This window comes from Oncorhynchus mykiss, chromosome 30 (genome assembly GCF_013265735.2).
Source record: "Oncorhynchus mykiss isolate Arlee chromosome 30, USDA_OmykA_1.1, whole genome shotgun sequence".
Lineage (NCBI taxonomy): Eukaryota > Metazoa > Chordata > Actinopteri > Salmoniformes > Salmonidae > Oncorhynchus > Oncorhynchus mykiss.
Genome location: NC_050570.1, coordinates 9,733,368 through 9,758,071, shown reverse-complemented (window position 1 = coordinate 9,758,071; position 24,704 = coordinate 9,733,368). Strand labels below are relative to the sequence as shown.

At 42.4% G+C, this 24,704-nt stretch overlaps 1 protein-coding gene across 9 annotated transcripts in view; it reads left to right on the top strand.

Annotated features, from left to right (window-relative positions):
• LOC110521284 (transcription factor SOX-6) overlaps positions 1-24,704 on the top strand; it is a 200,384-nt gene that overhangs the window by 67,270 nt on the left and 108,410 nt on the right. For all 9 annotated transcript variants that reach the window (XM_036969424.1, XM_036969427.1, XM_036969422.1 and 6 more), the window contains 2 exons: positions 11,494-11,713; positions 13,843-14,053. In XM_036969424.1, the coding sequence (XP_036825319.1) occupies positions 11,495-11,713; positions 13,843-14,053 (430 nt within the window). In that variant the 5' untranslated portion in view covers position 11,494. The remainder of the gene's footprint in view (positions 1-11,493; positions 11,714-13,842; positions 14,054-24,704) is intronic.

Sequence of the window (24,704 nt, the reverse complement as noted above, 5' to 3'; positions counted from 1 at the left end):
AAGGATGTCTAAGCACAGGCACTGGAGGCTACATTGACATTAGGAGTCAATATTCAAATCAAATCAAATGTTATTTGCCACAATACAGTGTTGTATAATATTCTGCCGTCTACTAAGGCTACTGACTACAGCAATGGAGAATGACAGACAGACGGCCCTTTAGCGCCGTTGCGTGTTGACTTTGGTCTTGAATGGTTTTACTCTAAAACCATAAAGCACATATACTGTATGCTTTGTCTGTGTTAACTTGGGCGTGTTCCAATGCCAGGGAAATAAAAGCGCCCGGGCAAGGTGTTGGTCAACAAGACCGCTCCTGGGGGACGGACCTGCACATAGAGACCCTGCATAAGAGTGCATGTGTGAGTGGAGAGAAAAAAACCCTGATTCAGTCTTTTAACGTTTTTGAGGGTTCCATTACATTTTCACTGAGATTCTCCTTTTAGAGGACTGTGCATCGGCATGATCGTACCAGATCAAGGTGTCCATCTGTTGTGATTTACTGTTTCGTGGCATCGCGCACATTTTAAACTGGAATTATACTTATAGAAATGTGTTTCGACAATATAATACAAATGCTAAAGCAAACATGCAGGATGCCAGTTTTGAGAGAAATGCAGAGCAACAGAGTAAAGAGTCTCTGGTGGGTGGAGCGAGGTTCCGAGGTGGGATTGGACCTTGGCTTCCTGAGGTGGGATTGGACCTTGGCTTCCTGAGGGCCTGAGCTGGATCTGTTCAAGAAAGATGGCAGCCGTGGGGGATTGGTAACTTATCAATGCCAGGGGTCCTATGTATCAATCATCTCTGAATTGGAGTTCTGATTTAAAGGCCCAATGCAAGCATTTTTCTCTCAATATCAAATCATTTTTGGGTAACAATTAAGTACCTTATTGTGATTGTTAAAAAATAAATAAATGGCTTCTTAGCAAGAGCAAGTCCTCAAGCAAGAATTTAGCTAGGACTGTCTGGGAATGGTCTGAGCGGGGAGGGGAAAACTGAAAACTAGCTGTTATTGGCACAGAGGTTTGGAACTATCTTATTGATCTGTAAACTAATTTATCGCCTGGTGATGTCACCAAGCAGGACAAAAATCCAACCCACCAAAACAGGCTGCAATTACAGGTGGTCTTCAAACAGCTCTTACACTGAAAGGGCATTATCATGCTTTTCTAAATGTCACAGTATTATTTCAACCTCGTGGAAATATATAAATAAAACACAGGAAATCATGTTTTTGACTGCACAGGACCTTTAAGATCAGTTTTGTATTTAGACCACAATGAGTAAGATCACGTGGATAGGGGTGGGGGGGGGCCTGATCCTAGCTCAGCAGTCTTACTCTAAGATGATTGATACGGCCCCAGGTTCATTACAATAGATGTACAGTACTCTACATAAGATGTGGACTTTGCTACCAAGTATTGATTCAGTAAGTTTTGATTAAGTTTCCCCTGCCACCCATCCCGCAAGCGGTCAGCTTTCAACACACTGTCGACCAGGCCCTCCATTCACTAGGGGCCAGATGAATTGGTCCTTGCGATAGGTCGGGACTCCTTTACCAATAAGGTAAATACATAGAGGTCCCATTGCAACACACTGTTGACGATACACTAACTTTCTATTGACCTGTAGAATGATGAATGCAGCTCCTTTGGTTCTGAAGTGTTTTAATGACGAATCACCAAACACACAATATACGCACAACTGACGTAGCCACCATACACAATAACTCCTTCACAAGTTCCTTCATTATATCATGAACGTAGCCCCAGTTGCATCTGATGCGATGCCTTAATGCAGTGAATTAGTGGTGTTATTTGTTAGCCACCTTGCAACCGCCCTAAGAGTAGCCCCATAATGGACAAAGTGCTAAAGTTCATTTCCTCATTCCCTCCCCACACAAATACACTTATAGGATGGTGTGACAGGAAATACAACTGCTTTTCTTGTCATTGGTGCACTGGCTGACAAAACTGGCCCGTTTTTCGGTGCAACTGACAGGTCGCTAGTGAAGGTTCCTATTTGGGGAAAAGGGAGAGGAATGGGGTAATCTCTGTGGAGAAAGCAGGGCCTGTGTGTGTCTGCGTTCCAACATGTCTGAATGACAGTAACCTCTGTTTAGGCCGATCAATGACCATTTTACGAGGGCCCAGACTGACCAATGAAAAACGTATAGATCTTTGCATCCCAACAGCACCCTATTCCCTTTATAGCGCACTATAGTTGGGGAAAAGTAGTGCACTATATAGGGAATAGGATGCCATTTTTGGATGGGCTCTCTATTGGACACGGTAATAGGAAGAGAACCTATTGTGTTTGGGATTCAGTGGAGGCTGCTGAGAGGAGGAAGGCTCATAATAATGTCTGGAACGGAGCGAATGGAATGGCATCAAACACATGGAAACCATGTGTTTCATCTATTTCATACCATTCCAATGATTCCGCTCCAGCCATTACCACGAGCCCGTTCTCCCCAATGAAGGTGCCACCAACCTCCTGTGTTGGGATGGTCTGTAGAGTTCAGCCTGTGGGACCAAGTTGGTACTGTACTGGCCGCCTCTTCCTCATTCTCCTAACTCACTGTACTGGCCTCCTTTTCCTCATTCTCCTAACTCACTGTACTGGCCTCCTCTTCCTCATTCTCCTAACTCACTGTACTGGCCTCCTCTTCCTCATTCTCCTAACTCACTGTACTGGCCTCATTTTCCTCATTCTCCTAACTCACTGTACTGGCCTCCTCTTCCTCATTCTCCTAACTCACTGTACTGGCCTCCTCTTCCTCATTCTCCTAACTCACTGTACTGGCCGCCTCTTCCTCATTCTCCTAACTCACTGTACTGGCCTCCTCTTCCTCATTATCCTAACTCACTGTACTGGCCGCCTCTTCCTCATTCTCCTAACTCACTGTACTGGCCTCCTCTTCCTCATTCTCCTAACTCACTGTACTGGCCTCCTTTTCCTCATTCTCCTGACTCACCTCATGCTTATTGGGATTGTCCAGGAGACCAAGAATATCTTTTTTTTTATCCTCTCCTTTCTCTCTCTAGCTCCCTCTCTTTCTGACATTTCCCACTTACTCAGCTCACTTCAACGGGAATTGCTGAAGATTTTACACCCAATTGGGTGAATCAGAGGCCTTTGTTGCCAACCTCGTCGCTCCACAAGTGGCAGAGGGGACTCCGGCGGCTGAATGGCGCTTTGTGTTTTCCTAAGAGGGGCCTTCGCTCTCCCTCTCTTCTGTCACAGACAGGTCCCTCTGTCTCCATGGTCCACAATGGCCAATTGTTTCTCCAGAATAGCCAGGTTTCCAGGTTCCAGGAGAGGAGAAGTAGTGAATGATGAACTCTTGCCAAATTCCGACCCACTTTTACTTTAGCTTTTTTCCCTCACAAAGGGATTATAAATTACCCTGGGCTTTTTGTGGGGAGTTAAAATGCTCCCCTGTCCTTTTGGTGTAAAAAACTAAATTAACCAGAAGCATCCATAATGTAGAGCTGTGAGTAGAAAATATGACCCCTTTTTTTTTATTATCCAGCAATGAAATTAGATTGTTTTGTGGCAGCTCCTTGTTTTCGTGGAATATCAGTAGTCATTTTTCTTAACATTTGACTCTGTCTCACAGTGTTCTGATTTCCTTATCACTCTTGTCATCACATGTCATGAAGATACAATGCATTTGATACATTGGCTCGACCTTCCAAGAAACTTCCTAGACTTAAAGGGAAGCAATTTGTTCCAATACTCTAATAGTGTATCGACTGGAAAGGTGCGGTGGCCGTTCGGGAATGTTGGCCAAGGTTGGCCTAGTCGGTAATCATGTGAAAAAGATGAATAGAGTGTTTTGTTTGGACCACTGTCTAATCATGGTCTCATCAGTCCCTCCAGGAAGCAAGGCTCATTATTTAGTTGGGCTCCCGGCGGGAATGATTTCTACTTCAGGGAAAATGTCCGCCGCCGCCTTGACTGTAATCACTCAATTTCTACTTTCCTCTCCCGAGGCTTCCTCCAGGCAAACTGTAGTAATATTTAGTTTACAGTGAAGTGATGGCTGACGTCTCAGGGTGTTTCTCCGTCTCTTTCTATCTGTGTGTCTCATCAGATGTATATCAACAGCCGTTTCACCAGGCTAAGTGGAGTAGAGGTGTGTGTAGATGGGAGTTTACTTCAGATGTAGATACCGTGTAGAACTGTTGATTTCCTGTTCATCTTTCATCACATATTATCTGCAATTGTTATAGCTAGATGACCTTAGTGTCCATTTGAAGACTGAACAGCAATGCATTCTTGATATTGTATTATTTTTTGCCACTATTGTCTCACTCAATTATACTGGGGCAGGTATTGCCAATGAAAATGTCTATTTTCTGTGATGGGGTCTGGATAATGCTAACTAATCACATGAGGCTTGATGGTCTCGCTAACGCTAACAAACAGCTTGGGGTCTGTTGCGTGATGAAACTATATCAGTGACCGCGATTTATGAGGTCCAGGCATTCTGGGCCATATGAGATCTCAGTTCTAAGAAGCTCTTAAGCTCCTATAAACAGGCAGCAATATTGTCAGCTAAATATAACCCCCCTTCTTTCTCCTCCACCCTTCTGCTTCCCCCTTCTTCGTCTTTCTCCCGGGGGGTGTGGTTGTGAGATTGGGACTGTTGGGTCAAGGAAGGCTTAGTTTCGCGACGCGCTTATCGATTCGCTCTGTGTTAGCTGACGAAACGTTGCAGCAAGTTATGATTTTTGTCTGTAGTCAGTAGCCATATGGGTCTGTATGTGAACTCTTCTAGTATGACTGACTGACTGACTGACTGACTGACTGTCTGTCTGTCTGTCTGTCTGTCTGTCTGTCTGTCTGTCTGTCTGTCTGTCTGTCTGTCTGTCTGTCTGTCTGTCTGTCTGTCTGTCTGTCTGCCATCTCTATTCTGCTAAGCAGGGGGCATGAAAGTTCATACAGCTAACTCTGACTGGTGGGCCAGACTATCTGGCTCCTTGCATGAAGGATTGTGATTTTGTATGGAATCGCATTGGCAGTTGGCACATACTTCTGTTTTTTGTTTTTGTTTCTGTACAGTTTATGTGCTAGTCTATGGGCCTGGATTCAGTGCATATTCCGTATCAGTTACTTAACCTTTGACTGCTCATATATTTAAAAAAATTAAATATGATACACACCAAATGATGTCATCAGTGTCTCGGGATTACATTTTTGTATTTATTTAATTTAACATTCATTTAACTAGGCAAGTCAGTTAAGAACAAATTCTTATTTACAATGCCGGCCTACCCTGGCCAAACCCGGACGACGCTGGGCCAATTGTGCGCCGCCCTATTGGACTCCCCATCACGGTTGGATGATGTCATCATCAAATGCATCAGATACACTTATTATCTCTTTGACTACAAAACATAGAAACTCGCCATTTTCACATATCCAGACACACATCCAGACTCACCACCTGGATTCGGTCTTATGTAGCAACATTTCAATTTCTGTTTTTACATTTGATAAAAGTAGAGACTCATAGCTACAAAATGGTATATCATATACTGCATTTGAGGAACAATGGGAAAGTAATTCTGCTTTGAAAGTTGATCAACTTGTAAACTCACTTTTGAGAAAATGGTGTTTGAATGTTTTGGTATCTAGTGAAGAGCTCTTCTCTGTCTACACACATTCAGCATTGTTCACACCCTCTTAAGTCTTATCCCCACCCATCTCTTTAAGGGTTAATCCAACTGTTCTTGCTATCTTACTTCCAGACATCTAAGAGAGAGAACAGCTCACTGAACATTACTCACCCTGTCGCTCTATCTGTGGTTTCGCATTCAGAGCGCACACTGGATGCTCTGGCCAATAAGTAGGGTGGTTCCGAAACCTCTGACCTCACAACTACAATCAAGCACCTAAGCTAACTGGCTAACATTGGCTAGCTACTTCCAGACACATAATGAGAGAACACCCACTCTGACCATTGTATTCGCCCTAGTAGAGCTGGTTAGGCTTTTTTCACGTTATCCAGAGTGTTAGTGACTGTAACTGTGCTGCTGGCAATAATTGAATTACGCTTTGTTGCTGATGTTTACTGACACCGGACAGATTCAACGGGTGTTGAGCGTTCAAAAATGTATCAGTTATTCTGCGCTCTGGCACACTAAGACTTTTGCTAAGAAATGTAGCTAGATAGCTAGCTAGGTGAGCAATGAATCTCAACGCATGACGTAACGCTAGTTAGTGAGCCAGCCAGCTAATGTTAGCTAGCTAGTGTCGTGTCTTTACTATCATTAAATTGAAGACTTAGTTTTTATCAAAGATTCTCTGTAATTAGTATTACGCGATCAAACTGATTAATCATGTAACCATAATTAACTAGGAAGTCGGGGCACCAAGGAAAATATTCAGCTTACAAAGTTATAATTCCCAAATATAACCTTTCAGATATTTTCATTTCTGATTAATAGTCTTCTGATTAATGAATTAATTATTTATTTTACCTCACGTTAGTCTCATTCCAAATGTCGTAAATTGTTGGTTATCTGCACGAACCCAATCTTCACTATGAGTCATCCATAGATCAATTGTCTTAAATCATTTATTTATTACTAACTAAGTAATTCACAGAAATGCATAAACAAACAGTAGATAGTTACAAGGAAATTATAACGGAGTTTCCCTAGTGGGATAAACTGGCACCGCGGCTTGTTGTACAAAAGGGAAGTGGGGGTCGACTGAGAAGACAACACACAGTTGATAATTATAACAATTGAAATGCTAATCCTTTGCACATTAACGCTCACTCATTCGGGAACAATTGCAATCAATATATATATTTACGCTCAGTGTGTCGTCGGGATCTTTGTTGAAAAGTTTGTTTCTGTTGGAGAGTTTTCGTCCTCCCTCTCTCTCTCTGTCGTGGTTAGAGTGCATAGTTCAGAGCGACATTCATTCATGTTGTTGTAGAATGGATGTTTCGGCGCTTGTCATTCTTCGCGTTCAATGATACCGAATTCCTAGCTGCAGACTAGTAATTAATATCAAAGACTTGTTCTTATTCTCTCGGTATCGATAGTCTAAGAGTTTAACCACGTTGTATGGTTAAAAGATTCAGCAATGGTCTGCAACCTTTGTCCTCCCGTGATTGAGAGAAACATGTTCTACTGAGAATTTCTCAAAGTTGGGTTTTATTCGGAATTGCAGAAAAGGGGCTGTCGCAGGATGCCTGACCCTAACTGGGCTCATGGGCAGTCCTCTGATTTAGTTCAACTCAAAAGGGAATTGGAGTTTCCTTCATTAAACAGTCCAAAATCACATTACACAATTTTACAAACAGTATCATACTCACTCATTCATCTTATACAACAATTAGATGTAAATCTCATATCTGAGGCTATTATATAAACAGTGTTATGGTAATGTGGCAACACCGTCTCCCATGAGCTTTCCAAAGTTGTAACAAACGGACCAGTTCGTAGCTGGATTCCTTTGTTCTCTATGAAACTTCACTCTATCTCTATACTGTGTGGCCATGAGGAGATCCCCTCCTCAGGAATTTACGACCTCTCTCTGACCACAGCAGCCTAGTTGAAGGAGGCAAGGGGGAGGCAGGGAGAGGGGGATGGGGCTTGCTGTACCCAAAGAGGGCAACGTCATGACACTAGCTAATAGTACACATTAACTTGAAAGGAAAATACTTTGTCACAATTAGAGTGGAGTCTTTTGTTAAGACATGTAGCTAGCTAGCTAGCTAAACAATGGACCATAATCACAACTCATGACGTTACTACCCTGCATGAATCTGCAGGTAGTTAACCACCAGGTTCTATGACTATAACTAGTCAAGCAAATGTGTCTGAGATACGAATAATAAGATCATACACATAACGTTAGCTAGCTAACAGTACACTTGAAATGAAACCACTTTCTGTCAAAATTAGAAATGTGTAATGTCTGAAAATCTTACCAGTATAAATCATGGTTGGACACATCTTCTGTCTGATGCCATGCATTGTTGCCTTAGTTTGACGATGTATTCCAAACTTGTCTTTTCTCCATCTCCTCAGCTATCATACTCAAATTACACTGATCTCAAAACTCGGTCTTTCAGAAAGTGAAGAGCATACACATAACGTTAGCTGGCTAACAGTACACTATAACTTGACATTAGGTTTATGCAGTTTTACTACGCAATAAAAAAATATTCAAAAGCAGTTTTCGACAGGATTACCTAAACATACTGACCAGCTCCAATAGACAGACATATGCTATATGGTAGACCAATCCAAACTCATCTCTCGGCATGTCCAGCCCACTCATTATCTCAGCCAATCATGGCTAGCGGGAAGGTTGTTTCCTTTTTCTGTGGCTAAACCAACTAGGCTCGTAATTTAACAATTGCATTTGCATTTTCAGATGGCATACTCGTTTGATATTAAGGCACATGAAAGTTCACATGTTCAAGAAGGCATTTCTGTGAAAAAATGCTTTGGTTTTTTTTAACGTTCAAACAGCTCTCCTGTGAAGTAATGACATGCGATGTAAACCTAGTTTCCTGAATCGGGTCACATATGTTGACATTGTAGTGGTGCTGAGATGATGAATTTTCCATTTTAAAGGACAACTCCACCCAAAAACGAACTTTTGATATTTGTTTCATTAGTCCATTGTTGATATAGTCACAAAATGTTTTCCATGTCACCAACCAAGTTTTCAAGATATATAACTTTCATAATACAGAAATACAGCTGTATGATGCATTTTGCAAGTGAAAGTTATATATTTTGAAAACTTGATTGCTGACATGCAAAAAAACGTGGGACTTTATCAACAATGGACGAATGAAACAAAAACCAAAATATTGTATTTGGGTGAAATTTTCCTCTAAGTTGGAAGTAAGCATGGCAGCAATTTAAATGAATACAGTAGAGGTATTTGGTGGTGTAATTAACCAATGATGCTATCGTCAGTGTCACGGTAGGGTCAGGACTGGTGTCAGATGTCATCTTTGCAATGGACATCTGTCTAAGTTTGGCTTTGCCCACAATCAATACACACCCTTTGAACACATACACATATGTAAGCATACACGTACACACACACAAACACGCACGGAAGCACACACACGTTCACACACTTACATACACACACACGTGCACAAACACAAGTACACACACACTGCTAGTGCTGACACTGTCCCCGCTCCCCAGGTTTCCTTTCAGCACTTATGATGTATAATGTTCTCCAGTTGACAGTTACAGACCCCCCACCTCTGATCCTCTGTATATGCTCCTATCAAATCACTGTGGACACCTGCTACTGCGGGAGTCACTCTCAAGGACCCCCCCCTTCTCTTTTTCTCTCTTTCTCTAACTCGTTTCTTTCACTCCCTTTCCTTTCCATTTGATCACATTCTCTCTTTAGCTTTCTTTCTCAACCTCTCTCTCTCTCTCTCTCTCTCTCTCTCTCTCTCTCTCTCTCTCTCTCTCTCTCTCTTAGATAGTTGAGTAAGGGTTAGATTTAGGTATTAGGTGGCCCAGGAGATGGAATACTTCAGACATAGACCATCCTGCGTGATTGATGGGGTGTTAATACTGAAGTGGCGATCTGCTTTACATTTTAGAAACTGAGGTTGGTTCTCTTTGGTGTAAAACACAACTCTCATGTTCCCACCTTTTAATCCCATTTGAGTTCTGATTCTCCACACTTCTCCCTAAGCGTGCACTTGCACATACTCTGTCATTCATTTAATATCATAGGATCGGTGTAACCATCATACCATTGTCAAATTCATGACAGGAAGTTTGCAGGTGTACACTTTGGGAGAAGTGGAGAATCGGCATTCAACTTTTGTTTTGGCAAGAAACACTAAACAATATGGAGATTTGAGGGGTTTTGTGTGTAAATTAATTGCAGCAAATTCTTTATTGATGTGGTAAGGTCAGGTGTAGGAAGTACAGGGTTACTTGAATCTACTGTATTTTCAATGCTGCAGGTCTGAGGCTTTTGCTTTAGGAAATACAGGTTTCCACAGAAACCCACTTGAATTAAGCCTACTGTGTTTTCACTGCTGCAAGGTGATGAGTGATCGACAAGTGATACAGATGTTGGATCTTAATTTGATCGCTCTTTTGTTGCTGAGACTTTTCCTGCACAGCAGATTAATATTTTTTTATTTTATTTTACCTTTATTTTACCAGGTAAATTGACTGAGAACACATTCTCATTTTCTTTTGAACTTTGTGATTTACATAAATTCTGAAAACGTGCACTAACACATCATATTCAATTCAATTTCATTTCAATTTCAAGCAGAAATTTGCATCCTGTAGCTCTAACTCCAAAAAGTTTTGGGACACTGTAAAGTCCATGGAGAACAAGAGCACCTCCTCCCAGCTGCCCACTGCACTGAGGCTAGGTAACACGGTCACCACTGATAAATTCATGATAATCGAAAATTTCAATAAGCATTTCTCAACGACTGGCCATGCCTTCCTCCTGGCAACTCCAAACCCGGCCAACACTGTCTAATAGATTATCCTACCACAAATGGGTGTATTACTGTGTGTGTGTGTGCGTGCCGGTGGGTGGGGATGGGGGGGAATGTATCATGTTCAAAATGGCCTTTGGAGAAAGGGTAACACTGGAGAAGAAGATAGAGAAAACTCTGTTCCATAGGGCTGCACACAATTGGCCCAGCATCGTCCGGGTTAGGGGATGGCTGGGGTGGTTTTACTTGGCTCATCGCGCTCTAGCGACTCCTTGTGGCGGGCTGGGCGCCTGCAGGCTGACCTCAGTTGTCAGTTGGGCGATGTTTCCTCTGACACATTGATCAAACTGGCTTCTGGATTAGGTGTTAAGAAGCGCAGTTTGGCTGGTCATCTTTTTGGAGGACGCATGACTCGACCTTTGCCTCCCGAGCCTGTTGGGGAGCTGTAGCGATGAGACAAGATTGCAATAGGATATCATGAAATTGGGAGATAAAGGGGGTAAAATACAAAAATACAAAATAATAAATGAAAGACAGGCGCTGGAGAAGATTTGCAGTGTAAGCTTGATTGTCTTCCTAATGATTGACTTCAATACTCGAACTTCTAGGAATCAGTAGATGATAGGGTCATAACACTGATAAAATTCCATCTGCTATCGGCAACATAAGATTAATCAAAGCAAACTTTGTTTATAGAGCACATTTCTTACAGGGGAGGCATTTCAAAGTGCTTAACAAATAAAACAACACAAGGGGAGGAAAATAAAAACAAGGAAGTCTTCCTGTGGTTCACTTCTGTCCATCAGTGTGATTGTAATGTAGAAGAAAGTGTATTTTCTTGTCTTTCCCTTCAAGTGTGAGAACATTTTACAGTATCATCCCAACATCCACTCTAATCCTGAATATTCAGTGTTAAGGGGTGTTTTGTGGTTTTTCCCCAACAGGTGCATAACAAGATACAGATATGAATGAATGTGGAAGAAAAAGTCATGCATTTTTTCATTGTTTTTTTATAGAATGATGTCTTCCAAGCAAGCCACATCTCCGTTTCCCCCAGCGACGGAGGAAGAGGACGCGATGGGTCAGGACGATGTGGCCTGGGCCAATGAGGACAGAGAAAGCCAGGACCAGCCGGCGTCACCCACTCTGCACAGCAAACCCCTCCCAGAGGAGCACCAGCCAATCAGAGACAGCCAGCCTGAGTCGGCGTGGAAGAGTATAGGCTCTACTCAGACGGTGAGACATACACACACACACTCTTCATAAGATTGACACTGTCACTGATCCCCATTATAGAGGAATCTTCCTCTTTAAGACAAATGCCTCTTGGAACAGTTTCAAGGACGTCTTTAGATGTCTCTGTTAGCCAAAGCCCCTTGTGTTTGTAACATAAGCCATCTAATGTTCTTGGAGATCCCCTCACTCTGTAAGAGGAGGAGACGACATTCAGAAATAAACCTCTCGTCGGGCCACCTGTGCTAGAGTGTGTGCTGAGGGACAATGTCGGTTCACTATTAAAAACAGTATGGTTATGTCCCAAATTGCACCCTATCCCTAGATAGTGCAGTACTGTTTACCACGACCCATAGGGCTCTGGTCAAATGTAGTGGATTATATGGAGTAGGGTGCCATTTGGGATGCATTCTATCGCTGTGCTACAGTATTACTGGCCCCATGAATGCCCTTTGACCTATGATGTCATAAGTGTACAGATGTAGTATCTTAACTGGATCACCCTATTGCGGGAAAATGTAAAACTTGTAGTGTATTTGTGGTTTAAAAAGGCTTTTGAAGTTTGTAATTTCCACACAAAAAAATGGACATATTTAGTCCTGTGGGATTTGTCTTTGCTGTATTGTCAGAGTTGGCTGTTTTTAACCTGAAAACCACTGCTATCTCCATGCATGACAGGTGTGTACCTCTTACCCTTGCCACACAGGCTATGACCTGTGGCATTCTTCTGCGTTGAGTTTAATTCGTCAATCACAAGAAGGAGGGAGTGGATATCTGTAACCGTGTTCTTGGCACAGGCCCAAAAGGGGACTGACTGCCTTTGTTGCGAAACCCATGAGTTATGGCCTTTGTCCCAAATTGCACCTTATTCCCTATATAGTGCACTAGTTTTGACTGAAGGCCCTATGGGTAGTACACTACATAGGGAAAAGGCAGCCATGGGATGTAGATATCAACTTTTCCCTTCCCCACTGCCGTGCCAAGGTGTCATACTCTGGCTGCCAATACAGGAGTCTAGATTCTGCTCTAAGAAGATGATTTTACCAACAACACCCACAAACATTAGATGATTTGAACAACACCCACAACAGCAACAACCACAAACATTAGATGATTTGAACGACACCCTCAACAGCAACAACCACAAACATTAGAAGATTTGAACAACACCCTCAACAGCAACAACCACAAACATTAGAAGATTTGAACAACACCCTCAACAGCAACACCCACAAACATTAGATGATTTGAACAACACCCACAACAGCAACAACCACAAACATCAGATGACTTGAACGACACCTACAGCAGCAACAACCACAAACATTAGATGATTTGAACAACACCCTCAACAGCAACAACCACAAACATTAGATGATTTGAACGACACCCTCAACAGCAACAACCACAAACATTAGATGATTTGAACGACACCCTCAACAGCAACAACCACAAACATTAGATGGTTTGAACAACACCCTCAACAGCAACAATCACAAACATTAGATGATTTGAACAACACCCTCAACAGCAACAACCACAAACATTAGATGATTTGAACAACACCCGCAACAGCAACAACCACAAACATTAGATGATTTGAACAACACCCTCAACAGCAACAACCACAAACATTAGGTTATTTGAACAACACCCACAACAGCAACAACCACAAACATTAGATGATTTGAACAACACCCTCAACAGCAACAACCACAAACATTAGATGATTTGAACGACACCCTCAACAGCAACAACCACAAACATTAGTCAATAGAGAGGTGGTGAAAAGTCTAATTTAAAAAGCAATTATATAAATAGTGATTGTAGTTTAAGTTACACTTTACTTGGTGGTGAGTTAGTTATTAGTTGAAATAATGGCCATTAATATTTAGGTGAGGTAAATTAAGAAGTCAGAGTATTTCCAAACCCCCATTTTACCTTTATTCAAGTAAACAAGAACAAATTCTTGTTTTCAATCACAGCGGGTTACTCTAGAGCCTTGTTCAGGGGCAGAATGACAGATTTGTACCTTTTCAGCTCGGGGATTTGATCTTGCAACCTTTTGGTTACAAGTCCAATGCTCTAACCACTAGGCTACCTATCGCCCCATGTTGTATTTGTTCCTATAGGACAATGGTAGCAGCAAGGGCTGTTCCTTGTACTCCTACCGGAATAACTCTACCTCTCCACCAAAGCCCGAGGAGTGTTCTCGGGAGCGGGGCGAGCAGCTAGGCGGATCGACCTTCGGAACACTTGAGCGCCGCAAAGGAAGCCTGGCCGACGTGGTGGACACACTGAAACAAAAGAAACTGGTGGAGCTGACAAAGACAGAGCAGGACGGTAGGAGAAGGCCTTTACCCCCTCTGTACGTGTGTGTGCTCTTCTGTACATGGACATGTTTAACTATACTTGAAGACCAGAAGTCCACCCCAAGAATAGTAAACAAACAAACATTTGACCAACTGAGGACATTTTGTCGGTCCCCAAAAGGAAAAAAGCTATTGTGTTATGGTTAGAATGTTAGGTTTAGGGGTTAAAGGTTAGTGTTAGGAGTTAGGGTTAGGGTAAGAATTATGTTTAGAGTTAAGGAAAATAGGATTTTGAATGGGAATCAACTGTGGGTCTCCACAAGGTTAGTTAAACAAGACTGTGTGTGTGTGTGTGTGTGAGCTCTCCTGTATGTGTGTGTGCGTACTGCGTACATGCAGTATGTTTAGCTTTTCCTTTGTGTCTATATCCTCTTCAGAGGAACTTTGAACCATTCAATTACAAGTGCCAAATCCCCCGCCCATAGATCACAGATCTGTGAGAAGTGAAATCGCTAGTTTCCCTTTTCTCCTCCTCAGATCTGTCTCCTCACATCAGGCCAGTGGTTGACTCCCATTGCATGCTCCTGCATGCTCCTATACCCCACAGCTATGGAGATCTTACATCTCTCTGTACTGCTATGCTACACATGGTAATTGTCATGATATCAGAGGCCCCACTGATCTATCGTCCTAATGCTTCACTTTGTTATTGATATGGTGCAGTGTAGAGTAGTGATCTCTAGAGCCAAATAGCCACAGGCATCACCGCTTCATCACAGCTTCTACTTTACTGTAGATAGTCTTTGGTTTACTGTGAGTGAGCCACTTTATCTCTCTCTCTCTGTGTGTGTGTGTGTGTGTGTGTGTGTGTGTCTGTGTGTGTCATCTGCCTGTCTAACAGAAGTGATGTACATCGATGCTAAGGCAGGGAGACAAAGCACACAGAGCTGAGAGTGTCTTGATGCAGTGTCAGCGTTTCCCCATCTGTTTTTGGTCAATTTGTGTGTCTTAAGTTTTTCCACTCCCATATAGGGGATACATTTGACTGAGCTGCCCCTCTTGGCCAGGTCTCCCTTGGGAAGAGGTCTTCTGACCTCAATGTGAATACCTGCTTATATATATATATATATATATATATGTTTTTATAATAGAAATAGTAGGCAACAGAATTCATAGGTGTACAATTATATTAATGAATATGATCAACACACTAATCTACTGTAGCTTCCCAAATCACCCTCTGGTTTGTTCCTATACATCCTTTAATGGCAATGGTGAAATGTACAGTAAAGGTTCATTGTTATCCTTTTTTACATGTTTTATTCACTCCCCAAGGACCCACCAGTCACAACAAACAATAACCCAAACACTGCAGTGTAGATTAGGATTCATCCATCTATTTTAACCATCCATCTATTCATCCATCCGTTGGCTATAAGTCACATGTCTCTGTTTTAGCTCCCTATGTGAAGTCTACGATCAGGATTAAATGAGTTACAGTGACAGCGATGATTCCTTATTGCACTTCATTCTAACCTTTAGAATTTCAGCCCTTTATTCCTTGTATATTAAATATTGTGGATGATGCGTTTCATTTACGTTTTTGGCATTTGACCCTGCCCAGTGAGATTAGCAGATGGGTTCATTTTATGTGATGTGTTTTGCTTAAGATAGTGATTTATTTATTGATCTCCTGCTAAGGCTGAGAGACTTCTACATTAATGAAGTGATTGGCTCTGCGAACATCGCTCCACAAATGTAAATGCAGCTGTAAACGTACCCTGTAGATCCAGATTGAAGTGCTGTTTACGTCTCTTTACAGAAACACATCTCTAAAACTACCAAACCCTTTTTTCTTCCTTTTTTCTTTTGTGAAGGATTCACTTTTTTAGGCCACCCATTGCCCTTTGACCTGTTCTGAGATTGTTCATAAAAACAATATTAAGGACAATCATTTTGTAGCTATGGTTTCTATTTTGCTTTTATATTGCTTCGACTCGTACATTACTATGGACATTGCCTTATTCATACATGTTTGGAAAGACAGAGAACGAGGGAGTCTTTATAGCTGGGTGTGCAGAGGCATCATTGTTAAAAGGCAGATCTGGTAGGGGAGAGTGGGGTAAGTGGAGCCTCCCTTGTTTCTCGGAAAACATATACAAAAGTAATTATTTGACTAAATATTTAGGAAGAGGTCCTTTTTCCCGTGGAGTATGTGAAGGAAGAACCCACATGGAAAAAAGCGGTAAGCAAGTTAGATCCAAATAACTTATTTTCACCAAGTCAAATGAATATATTGTGTTAGAGGTTTCGTGATGCTTGTATCTAATTTAACGTTTTTTATACATCCATTAGGATCTCTATAAGCTTCAATATGAGGTTCTAAACCTAGCGGGAAAGTGCATACTTGTAGCTGTGTGGGCTAACCAGGTCAAAATGTTTGCCTTGCACTAAAACAAATGTGGGCTTGTTTGGTTGACTCAATTGCTGGGTTGCAGGCGTTGGGTCACTTAGCTGGGTTGTTTTCTTTAAAAACAGTTGGGTTTTTGGTGCTGGGTGTTGGGTTATGGATGCTGGGTGTTGGGTTTTTGGTGCTAGGTGTTGGGTTATGGATGCTGGGTGTTGGGGTTATGGATGCTGGGTGTTGGGTAATGGATGCTGGGTGTTGGGTTTTTGGTGCTGGGTGTTGGGTTATGGATGCTGGGTGTTGGGGTTATGGATGCTGGGTGTTGGGGTTATGGATGCTGGGTGTTGGGGTTATGGATGCTGGGTGTTGGGTTATGGATGCTGGGTGTTGGGTTATGGATGCTGGGTGTTGGGTTATGGATGCTGGGTGTTGGGTTATGGATGCTGGGTGTTGGGTTATGGATGCTGGGTGTTGGGTTTTTGTGCTGGGTTATTGACATATGACCCAGTAGGTCAGATCAGAAGACTGGAGGTGTAGTTTTGTAGGGGTGTGGCTCTCAGATAATTATTTTTAGCCACCCATGAGAGTAAATGCCATTCATGTTCATCTGTTTTGTTTCATAGTTATCACATATTAAGGTTGAACATTTAAGTTTTGTAATTTTGACAATGCTTACAGAAGTGTATGAGTTTTCTAAAAGCCTACGCTTATCACATTGTTGGGATGCAATAAGGTGGTATACATTATTAGGCAATAACATGGTATACCTTATTATAATATGCAATAAATCATCTTAATATTGTAGAAGAATGTGTAAAAAAAAATCTGAAATTTGAATTTGCAGTATGTAAACTTGACATGAAGAACATGAATGACATTTACTCTCACAGTTGGCCAATAAGATCTATAACCTTAATGTTTATGTTAAAAAAGACCCAGCTGCTCGGTCAACCCATTATGAGAGTAAAAAAATACCCAACTGAGTGTTAAATTAACCCATGTTTGGGTAATCCCAACAAATCAGCATTTTGGGTAATTCATGCAACCCAACTGACTAGGTCAAAATAACCCAACATGTGCTAGGTCAAAACAACCCACTATTTAACCAGCGCTGCGTTACCGAATAACCCAAATTGGGTTATTTTTAGCCCATCATATTTTCTTTGTTTGGGGGAAACTAGGCTAAAGACCATGGGGTAAGTTGAGCCAATGGCAAGTTGAGCAAATGTAAGTGTTTTCTTCCCAGGCATTATCACTGGGATATGAGGTAACATCAGGGTCTATGTTCAAAGTGTTTAAAAAAGTACAAAGTGTTTGTTAGGTCTTAATAAGCCTGTGTTAAAGATAGACATGGTTTTAAAAAGTTAGTGGTAATATTTAATTCAGTACAGAAATTTGTAGGCGGCTTAACTTACCCTGTCCCTTAACTTACCCTGTACCGCGGCTCAACTTTCCCCATAAATTGGACAAGCTGTATATTCAGATTATTTCCAGGGATACACAACATCCTGAAATACATGTAGATATCTTTGTTAGAAAGAATACTATATTTCCCTTGACGGAGTGATGCTGAACTTACCCCACACTCCCCTAGTGCTGAACCAATGAAACAACGTTTAGCACCACTGAACTGTCTATTACTTTATGGTTTTGTGGCGTGCACTGCTTTTACAGACTGCCTAGAGTGGGTTAGTGGTGTGTCTAGTGAGCTGCTGTTTGTCAGCTCACTGCTGCGTGTCAGAGGTCAAATAGGGGGTGCTTATATTTGTGTAACCTGTACACAAGTGTGTGCTGTGAAATGGAATTGTGTTTTTTGCATATCCCACTCCCTTGGAGAGTAGGGTCTGGGCCATTATTGGCAGCGATCCTGGAGCAATTAGGGTTAAGTGCCTTGCTTAAGGGCAGATTGACAGATTTTTCACCTAGTCATCTCGGGGATTCAAACTAACATCATTTCGGTAACTGTCTCAACGCACTAACCACTAGGCTACCTGCCACCCCATAGAGTTAGCAGGTCACTGTGGGTACAGGTCATGAGGTGTGTTGTAGTTAGAGGCTCACTGTGGGTACAGGACATGAGGTGAGTTAGACGATCACTGTGGGTACAGGACATGAGGTGAGTTGTAGTGAGAGGGTCACTGTGGTTACAGGACATGAGGTGTGTTGTAGTGAGAGGGTCACTGTGGGTACAGGATTGTTGCTGTGGGTACAGGACATGAGGTGTGTTGTAGTGAGAGGGTCACTGTGGGTACAGGGCATGAGGTGTGTTGTAGTGAGAGGGTCACTGTGGATACAGGACTGTTGCTGTGGGTACAGGACATGAGGTGTGTTGTAGTGAGAGGGTCACTGTGGGTACTGGACTGTTGCTGTGGGTACAGGACTGTTGCTGTGGGTACAGGACTGTTGCTGTGGGTACAGGACATGAGGTGTGTTGTAGTGAGAGGGTCACTGTGGGTACTGGACTGTTGCTGTGGGTACAGGACTGTTGCTGTGGGTACAGGACTGTTGCTGTGGGTACAGGACATGAGGTGTGTTGTAGTGAGAGGGTCACTGTGGGTACAGGACTGTTGCTGTGGGTACAGGACATGAGGTGTATTAGAGTTAGAGGGTCACTGTGGGTAAAGGACTTTTGCTGTGGGGACAGGACATGAGGTGAGTTGTATGAGAACTGTGGACTTGTGGGTGAGCGGCCCACTACTTTCAAAAACACTAGTGTCTGTGTTCTTGGTGATGTTAGAAATAGTCAGTTATGTCTTTGACAATAAAATCCACCCTCCTCCCTCCAAGCCTGCCCTGTCCATCTCCGCCGCATCCCAAATGGCACCCTATTCTCTTTATAGCCTCCTCTTCCTGTTAAAAAGGCTCATCAAGGGTGACTTCCTGAGGTGGGATTTGCTATGATCAAATGGAATAAACCCTATTAGCCACCAAGCGCTCACTTGGCTTAACTGACCTGACCCCAGTGCAATCCGTAGCCAAGGGTTAAAGTGCGGTCTCTATAGCTCAGCTCACTGTTAGCCGTCAGCTTCTACCCCCCTCTCAACTCACTGTTAGCCGTCAGCTTCTACCCCCCTCTCAGCTCACTGTTAGTCATCAGCTTCTACCCCCCTCTTAGCTCACTGTTAGTCATCAGCTTCTACCCACCTCTCAGCTCACTGTCAGCCGTCAGCTTCGACCCCCCTCTCAGCTCACTGTTAGCCGTCAGCTTCTACCCCCCTCTCAGCTCACTGTTAGCCGTCAGCTTCTACCCCCCTCTCAGCTCACTGTTAGTCATCAGCTTCTACCCCCCTCTCAGCTCACTGTTAGTCATCAGCTTCTACCCACCTCTCAGCTCACTGTTAGTCATCAGCTTCTACCCCCCTCTCAGCTCACTGTTAGTCATCAGCTTCTACCCCCCTCTCAGCTCACTGTTAGCCGTCAGCTTCTACCCCCCTCTCAGCTCACTGTTAGTCATCAGCTTCTACCCCCCTCTCAGCTCACTGTTAGTCATCAGCTTCTACCCACCTCTCAGCTCACTGTTAGTCATCAGCTTCTACCCCCCTCTCAGCTCACTGTTAGTCATCAGCTTCTACCCCCCTTTCAGCTCACTGTTAGTCATCAGCTTCTACCCACCTCTCAGCTCACTGTTAGTCATCAGCTTCTACCCCCCTCTCAGCTCACTGTTAGTCATCAGCTTCTACCCACCTCTCAGCTCACTGTTAGTCATCAGCTTCTACCCCCCTCTCAGCTCACTGTTAGTCATCAGCTTCTACCCCCCTCTCAGCTCACTGTTAGCCGTCAGCTTCTACCCCCCTCTCAGCTCACTGTTAGTCATCAGCTTCTACCCCCCTCTCAGCTCACTGTTAGTCATCAGCTTCTACCCACCTCTCAGCTCACTGTTAGTCATCAGCTTCTACCCCCCTCTCAGCTCACTGTTAGTCATCAGCTTCTACCCCCCTTTCAGCTCACTGTTAGTCATCAGCTTCTACCCACCTCTCAGCTCACTGTTAGTCATCAGCTTCTACCCCCCTCTCAGCTCACTGTTAGTCATCAGCTTCTACCCCCCTCTCAGCTCACTGTTAGTCATCAGCTTCTACCCCCCTCTCAGCTCACTGTTAGTCATCAGCTTCTACCCCCCTCTCAGCTCACTGTTAGTCATCAGCTTCTACCCCCCGCTCAGCTCACTGTTAGTCATCAGCTTCTACCCCCCTCTCAGCTCACTGTTAGTCATCAGCTTCTCAGAGTGCCTTAAGTGCCTGTGACAGTTCTAATGAATGGAAATGGCCTTCCCTCGTAGAGGAGGCAGTGGTCTTCACAGACTAGCCACTTCAGCTGTAAAAGCTCTATTAGCCTGTGTTGGACTGAGGAAACTTTACCGTTTACCCGATTTGTACAGTTGGTTTATGTTTTTTTGTAAGTGAATTATTTTTATCCACAGAACTCGGTGAACGATATACCTAGCATAAATATGTCCAAGTCTTTATTTATGTTGGAAATGCCAGCATTCTAAAAAGCACAAGAGACACAACTATCAAATTGATCTTAACATTGACAAAAACTAAATGGTTGAACAACAGGTGGGAAAGAGGGTTTGGAATGTACAAATGTCCCACGCTGAATGGGAGAAGAATGCATGGAACTTATGTAAAAGTGGATTGGTTCTTCGTATAGATGGAGGATAAGGAAAGGAAGAAAGAGAAATAAATGACATGAGAGAAACCGAGGAAAGAAATGTACTTACCTGAAAAGAAACTGACAAACCTACTGTATACATCAAGTTCCAGTCAAGAGAGTTTACACAGCGCTTCAATCCACATGGATTTGCATTCCTCTAGCCTGTATGACTGAGCATTTTGCGTGAGGACACTGTCACCAGGTGAACACATATCAATGTCTGCATCTCAAATGGTACCCTATTTCCTATATAGTGCACTATTTTTGACCAGGGCCCAAGTCTGAACAAGTTTGAACTGTCATTAAACCCTCATCTTGTGTCGTTGCTGATTACTACGAATAGTATAGCCACAGCCTCCAGTGGCCCTGGCATCGGCACAGTGCCCCTGTGCCAATTTTGTCAGCCATCTAATGTGCCCAGAGCAGCTCTGGCGCCTGGCAAGCACTTGATCTTTCTATCTACGCTTATTCCCTACCTAGTCTGACTTACTGTAGTGAATTACAAACCTTTCTGTCCCCAGTGTGGCTCTGTAGCAGCTCGGCTACTGATTAAAAGTATAGTCACTCCTTATACTACAATAAATTATTTTAGTAACACAGGAACGAGTCCTAGTTTGTCTTGGGTTAGCCTTATCACTATACATTATTTGAATAAACTATATTTCAGTAAAAAAAAATATGTAGAAAATAATTGTTCTATAAAAATAACTAAATTCTTTCACGCAATGCGGGTTCAAGTCCCTTCAAAGCCTGTCAGTTTCAGACATGAGAAAGGGGTTTGTTGCAGCCTTTAGTTGATGATATGCAGAGTTATGGGGGTTGACACATGCATCTCTCAGATGTAACGATATAGCAAGACAGATCTCTCATGTTCTGTTAAAATTCTGACTGACACAGTCACACACATGCAATGGTAGTATGGGCTCTCATTGGCAATGTTCACCGCTGTTCGGACAGAACCTTTACAAGGCATCTCCCAACAACTGGTTTGAAAGACTGTTGACATGGAACACAACAGATTCACACCAGATAGTTTTCGGCTAGAGGCTAAATGATTTATTCATTTTTACATGTAGTTGTGGAGAAATAGTGTATCTTAACCGTCAGAACAAACAGAAGAGAGTGAAGTGCAGAGTAGGCTAAATACAGTAGTGCACCACTAGTGGTATAAGACTAGCACTAGCCCTTGCCATGGTTTTGCTTGTGTTGTCCAGCAACCTCTCATACATCCACAGCTAGTTTAGCCAAGGCTAGCTCTGCCTGCAGTCCAAGGGTACGTCCCAAATGGCACCCTATTCCCTATCTAGTGCACTACTTTTGCCCAGAGCCGTATTCCACCCTCATCAAAGTAGTGTACTATACAGGGAATAGGGTGCCATTTGGCATATAGAGCCTTCAGAAAGTATTCACACCCCTTAACTTTTTCCACATTGTGTTGTGTTACAGCCTGAATTTAAAATGGATTACGTTTCAGTTGTTTTGTCACTGGCCTACACATAATAACCCATAATAACCCATAATAACCCATAATAACCCATAACATTTTACATATTAATAAAAAATGAAAAGCTGAAATGTCTTGTCAATAATTAATCAACTCTTTTGTTATGGTAAGCCTAAATACGTTCAGGACTAAACAATTTGCCTAAGGATTGGCCCTGTTTTTTCAATTTTCGCCTAAAATAAAAAAAACAATCTCATTTAACAAGTCACATAATAAATTGCATGGACTCACTCTGTGTGCAATAATAGGGTTTAATATGATTTTTGAATTACTACCTCACCTCTATACCCCACACATACAGATTCATCTGTAAGGTGAATTTCAAACACAGATTCAACCACAAAGACCAGGGAGGTTTTCCAGAGTTGAATGGCTGTGATAAGAGAAAACTGAGGATGGATCAACAACATTGTAGTTACTTTACAATAATAACATAACTGACAGAGGGAGAAGAAGGAAGCCCGTACATAATAAAAATATTACAAAACATGCATCCTGTTTGCAACAAGACACTAAAGTAATAGTGCAAAAAATATGGCAAAGCAATTATATTTTTGTCCTGAATACAAAGTGTTATGTTTCGGTCAAATCCAATACAACACATTACTGAGTACCACTCTCCATTATTTTCAAGCATAGTGGTGGCTGCATCATGTTATGGGTATGCTTGTAATCGTTAAGGACTTGGACGTTTTTTAGGATAAAAATTAACTGAATGGAGCTAAGCACAGGCAAACCTGGTTTAGTCTGCTTTCCACCAGACACTGGGAGATACATTCACCTTTCAGCAGAACAATAACCTGAAACACAAGGACAAGTCCGCACTGGAGTTGCTTGACAGGAAGACAGTCAATGTTCCTGAGTGACCGAGTTAGTTTTGACTTAAATCTGCTTGAAAATCTATGTCAAGACCTGAAAATGGTTGTCTAGCTATGATCAACAACCAATTTGATAGAGCTTGAAGAATTTTGAAAAGAATAATGGGCAACTGTTGCACAATTCAGAACTGGACCAGAAAGACTCACAGTTGTCATCGCTGCCAAAGGTTATTTCAGCATATATTGACTCAGGGGGTTGAATACTTATCTAATCAAAATATATAATATACATTTTTCTTCCACTTTTGACATTCCAGAGTATTTTGTGCAGACGTTAACAAAAAAAATACAATTGAATCCATTTTAATCCCACTTTATAAAACAACACAATTTTGAAAATATCAGGGTGTGTGAATACTTTCAGAAGGCACTTTGTGTTTTTCAGTGTAACTGGAAATACCTCTCTTTAAAGAGGCGTGCTTCTGCATTTTACATTCACATTTGAGTAATTTAGCATTCCGTCTAACCAAATCCCCGTTTAGGTGCTAAGGATTCCTTTAAAGTACATTATGAGTGTAGCAGGTCATGTCGGTTACACGCTGAGGCTGAATCTCAAATGGCACCCTATTCCCTATGTAGTGCCCTACTTTTGACCAGGGTCCATAGGCCTCTGGTTCAAAAGTAGTGCACACTATTGAGAATATGGCGCTATTTGTGACACAGCCTAACCGTAAGGGGGGTGGGTAATCCAGTGTATGTACGATAGTCCTTTGTGCAGAGTGCAAATTAGAGACATGAGTCCCCCTAAATGCAACAAAGTCAAACTTAGTGGTGGTCTTTAAATAATGCTATTTAACTATTCTCTCTTTTTAAATGCAATTTGTACTGCTACAGTGGTAAATGTTAAAATAAAAGCTGATTTCAAATTAAACGAACACCCCCTCCTCTGTGTCATGGTTTAATAAAACATCCATCCATCTGTCTACACTTGTCATCCCGGGACCGTCCCGTATCTCACCCCCTTTTTAATTTAGGTGTCCCAACGTTACTTTCTACAAAAAAACAGTCATTTTGTCAGCAAGACTCATCAATTATTTTAGGTTTCAAGAGTGGAGCGGGTCGAGAGTTTCAAGTTCCTTGGTGTCAACATCACCAACGATCTATCATGGTCCAAATACACCAAGACAGTCATGAAGAGGGCACGACAAAACATTTTCCCCCTCAGGAGACTGAAAAGATTTGGCATGGGTCCCCAGATCCTCAATAAGTTCTACAGCTGCATCATCGAGAGCATCCTGAC